This window comes from Cystoisospora suis (assembly GCF_002600585.1).
Source record: "Cystoisospora suis strain Wien I chromosome Unknown contig_66, whole genome shotgun sequence".
NCBI lineage: Eukaryota > Apicomplexa > Conoidasida > Eucoccidiorida > Sarcocystidae > Cystoisospora > Cystoisospora suis.
In genome coordinates, this window is record NW_027152868.1 from 2181 (window position 1) to 6916 (window position 4736).

The window sequence follows — 4736 nt, forward strand, 5'->3', positions numbered from 1 at the left end:
AGAACAAGAAGAAGAAGAGAGAAGAAGTTTTGAAGAAGGGGCGTGATGGAGGATGGAGACATTTTCCTTCTTCTTCTCCTCTCCCGTCGTTTTTTCTTTCCTCTAGATGTCCCTCCTCTTTTTCCTTCTTTCCACGCTTCATAGACAAAAGAAGATTCTTTTCTTCTTTTTCTCCTTTTCTTGGGCTACCTTCTCGCTCATCCACCACCTTCTCTCTCCCTTTCTTCAATCAAGATCTTCCACATCTCGCACGACCATCCTTTTCTCTTTTCTCTTCTCCCTCTCTATCATCTTCTTCTCTTCTCTCTTCTTCTTCTTCTCCCTCTCTCTCCTCTTCTTCGCCTTTAAGGAGTTTATCTTTATCGTCGTCAGAGATTCAGGCAAGATGGAAGAAAGCATGTAACTTCTATAAGACCTATCGTACGTCTCCGTATCCATCAACATATGATCTCTATTATAAGCCGAATATAACCATCCCTGAACTTCTTCATATCTTCAGAAATCTCCCTCCCGGCTGTGATGGCGAAAGCTTCCTTTCTCAAGCAGATCTTCATGAAAAGAATACAGAGAAGGAAGATGAAGAAGACGAGAGTCGATTTATCTATTCTCTATCAGGTAGAATCGACAGTATACGGAATGGGGGAATGTTCATAGATCTCTATTCTCTTTATGATGAAAAGAAGATTCAGCTCTTCATCTCTCTTAGTCAAGCACCCCTCTCAATCTCTTCCTCTTCTCCCTCTTCTTCTTTTTCTCCTTTCTCCTCTTCATCTTCTTCTTCTCCTCTTTCAGACTTCTTTTCGAAACCTTCTTCGCTTCCCCTTGAAACACCTCGGGACATAGCGAAAGGCGGTAACTCCCTAGAAAAAGCGGAAGAAGAAGAAGAAGAAGAAGAGAGAGGCAAACAGAAGAACAGGAAGGAGCAAAAAGAGAGCAGAGATGAAGAGGATGTAAGTATCACGATGACTGAGAGAAGAAGAAGAAGAAGAAGAGAAAGATATCCCTCAACCGTAGATACTTTATCTTTCTTAGATCTAGGAGATCTCGTTGTATGTACAGGCAAAATTCGGCGGACATCAAGAGGAGAATTAACACTTCACCTTGAGCCGTATGGAGGTCTACAGATCATTGCAAAGAGGCTTCTTCCTATTGATGTATCTCTCTCTCTCACACAAATCGAAGATGAAGAAGGGAAAGATCTTCCAGACATGTCTTCTTCTTCTTCGTCTCTCTCAAGGAATCGTGAAAGAGGAGAAGGAGGAGAAGAAGAGAGAGAAAGAGAGAAGAAGAGATTGAAGGTAATGCAGAGAGAAGAAGAAGAAAAGAAAAAGAAGAAGAAGAGGTTTTCAAGTGTACAGTCTTCTTTGGCACTTCCCTCAAGACTTTCAGCAAGTGATATTCTTCATCATCTACAACAACAGTCGGCTTATAAACGGAGAGGAGATTTTTCTTCGGTAGATCTAAATGAAAGAAATCAAGTCTATCATGAAAGAGAAGAAGAACATGAAAGATACATCACACCTGTGCCTGCCTCTCCTTCTTCTCCTGCGAGAGAATCCAAGATAGAAAAGAAGAAAGAAACTGACCTTGCTTTCTATAGATCTTCAGGTTCTCCGAGAGAAGGAGAACAAGAAGAAGAGGAGCAGAAGAAGAAGAAGAAGAGAGATCTTTCCTCCTCAATTTATTCAAGTGAAGATCTGTCGATCTTTGATAACTTTTCGCTACCCCAGAGAGACGTCCAGTTGACCCAGAAGCTTTCTTCGTTAAGAGAGAAGCTGCGAATTCGCTCTCTTATCATTCAGACAGCTCGAGACTGTTTACTACGTCAAGGGTATCTCGAGGTGGATACCTCTATTCTTCAGCCGGCCCGTTCTTCTTCTTCCTTGAGAAGAGAAGAAGAAGAAGAAGAGAAAGAACAAGGAGAAGAAAGAGATCAAGAAGAAGATGAAGAAGGCGAGGGAGAAAGAAAGAGAGAAGAGAAGAGAAGTCCAGAAGATGAAAGAAAGAGACAGGCACCTTTACCAACAGCTCGCCTTTTTGAAACCTATTGTCACTCTGTAGGATGTTTTTCTTTCTTTCTCTCTTCTTTTGACTGTTCTGTCCTTCTCTCTCTCTCGTACCTCGCGCCTAGACTGGCAGTATCTTCTCTTCTTTTCTTAGGGAGACATCTCATTCGTATCTCCATTCAGTCCTCTTTTCTATGTAGCCCTGTTCACAGCTCTTCAGACTTAACGATCTTCATCGCGACACTCTTCTTCTTCTTTTCCTCCTCCTTAGCTATTCTCTTCTTCTTCCTTTCTTGCTTTGAGAGTGGTAATTGGGGCTGTCTTGTTTTCTTCTTCCTTCATGAAGACGTTCTGCCCCCCCCTGCGTCATTCTGCTGTTTATAGAGTATCTACACAAAGAATCTCGAACAGTCAAGGCTCACTCTAGGACAGAAAGACTTCGCCTATCTTCTCTCTTGTATCTTCTTTCCGATAAGCACATACTCACGTGTATACACAGATGGATAGATAGATAGATAGATAGATAGATCGATCTGAAGGGGTATACAAATATCTGTGTATGGGCTCATGGATTCCTCTGTGCCCAAGACGGCCTGGCGTTTAAGGCTTTCGATTTCTTTCACCTTCTTACATGTCGATTGCACTTCTCATTCTAACCGTTAAATGCAAGGACATGTGCCAAGGCATCTATATATATATATATATATATGTCTATCTTCATGCAGATATGCTACGCGATATGTATAGGGGGGAGGTATTATGGATCGCGTGTATGTGTCCGGCTTTACTGCATGCAGATGAATACGCCCTTACATCTTCGAGTGTCTCCTGAGCTTTGCTTGAAGCGTCTTGTTCTCTCCGGAGTTTCTCAAAAGGTCCGGAGAGATACCTATAACTTTTCTTCTTTCTTCTCTCTTTGTTTCCTTCTTTCTCCTTTCACTTTTCTTCTCATTCTTCTTCACCTGCTTTACTTCTGTCTCAATTGTCCTAACTCTCAACTCCATCCATACCTACATTGTGTCTATAGAGAGAACTCTTCACATATAGAAAGCGATCTCTTTCCGATCTAGATAGATATCTAGGCACAAGACAAACTTTCTTCAATCTGCTCAAATACATAGGCACGTATGTATCTATTTGTATGAATGACTGTGTACGCATATGCCTGAGTATGGAGGTGGATCTGTATGTATGTATGTATGAATATGTATGTAGCATTTGGCTAGGAATGTGTTGATAGGCGGGAATAGCCGAAACTGTGTACACGTTCTCCAGTGTGCTCATGTGCATAGTATGTATTTCTCAGTCTATCCATATATATAGATATACGTGCATGCATATCTTCTATCACACTTGGCTGTCGTTTGTGTATTTTCGATATGAGCCAAAGAGGTACCGCCTAGTTGAATTCACTGGAAGTCCCGAGAAGAAGAAGAGTGAAAGAAGATGTTTCTTAGGAGCTAATGTCTCCCCCGCCTTCTCATAAATGTACTTTTGCATAAACAGGTGAACCTGTCTCTCTCTGTTCCTTCGTGTTGCTCCAATACAAGAAAGAAAGAATGGAGAATGTTTCTCTTTCTTTCATTCTTCTGTATGGTTGGCTCTACCATGAAGGAGAAAGACGGCAGATTCATCATGAAAACTATCTAAAGAAAAACGCTCTGCTTCTCTTCCATCATCTTTTGCTCTTCTCTCTCATTCCTACTCTCTTTCTTCTCTTTCTTTTTCATCTGGTTCTCTTCCTTTCTTCTCGGGTGTATGTACATCTCCCTCCCCCCCCTCCGTCCCTTCTTCTTCCACCCTTTGACTTTTCCTCTCTCTCTTCTTTTTCATGTTTCTACAGCTCTTTGAAATAGGCCGGTGTTTTCGCAATGAAGGAATTTCTTCTCGACACCAACCGGAGTTTCTATCTTTAGAGGCTTACTCCATGTTCTCTACATATGAAGATATGATCTCTCTAGCAGAAGACGTCATTCGTGAATGTGCGATGAACCTTCTTTCTCTTAAGGATCAAAAACGAAGACAGACAACCCACTTTCTTCCTTCTTCTTCGTCTTTCTCTTCTTCTTCTTCTCATTCATTTGAAGATAGTAAAGAGAAGAGATCAAGAGATGAAAGAAGACCGACCTTTTCTTTCTCTCTAGCGAGGTCTCAGTATCTCCGATCTTTGCTTAAGTGCTTTTCTTCTTGCTTCCCTTCTTCTTCATCCTCTTCTTCTTCTTTTCTTCCTTTTCTTTCTTTCTCCTTCTCAAAGGTGACTGAGAGAAATGAAGATAGACCTTCTAGAGAGAAGAAAAGGGGAGAGGAGAAGTGTAGAACTTCTTCTTCCTTTTCAGCTGAAGGAAGTTTTCCGTCTTCTTCCTCTCAGAGCGGGACATCTCTTCTGTCTTTTCCTTCTTTCTTTCCATTGAGAAAGAGTCTCTCCTTCTTCTTCACTAATCCATCTTCTTTCTTTCGTAGATGTCGTTACCTTCTTTCAAGAAAGAAGAGCTTCCCAACTTCCTTAGCAGAGAGATCTCAGAACCCAGTTGTAGAAGAAGAAGAAGAAAGAAGACACACCACATCCATAGATGCTAAGAGACCAGAAGAGAAAGAAGAAGAAGCAAGAGAGAAAGAGAGAAAGCTTGCATGCGAGGGAGGTGTGAAGTACGCTAGTGAAGGTTTCTTGAAGTCGATTGTCTCTTCAGGTCAAGGAGGAAGAAAGAGATGGAGAAGAGTCAGCATGGTTGA

General features: G+C 41.6%; 1 protein-coding gene across 1 annotated transcript in view; it reads left to right on the forward strand.

Moving 5' to 3' along the window:
• The window catches only part of CSUI_000134 (lysine-trna ligase), a gene marked incomplete at its 5' end in the record, with an annotated part of 9277 nt that overhangs the window by 1055 nt on the left and 3486 nt on the right, over positions 1-4736 (forward strand). Inside the window, 3 exons of the mRNA XM_068060368.1 lie at positions 3-2057; positions 2804-2881; positions 3850-4736. The exon at positions 3850-4736 is cut by the window's right edge and continues 79 nt beyond it. Of these exons, the coding sequence (XP_067927656.1) occupies positions 3-2057; positions 2804-2881; positions 3850-4736 (3020 nt within the window). The remainder of the gene's footprint in view (positions 1-2; positions 2058-2803; positions 2882-3849) is intronic.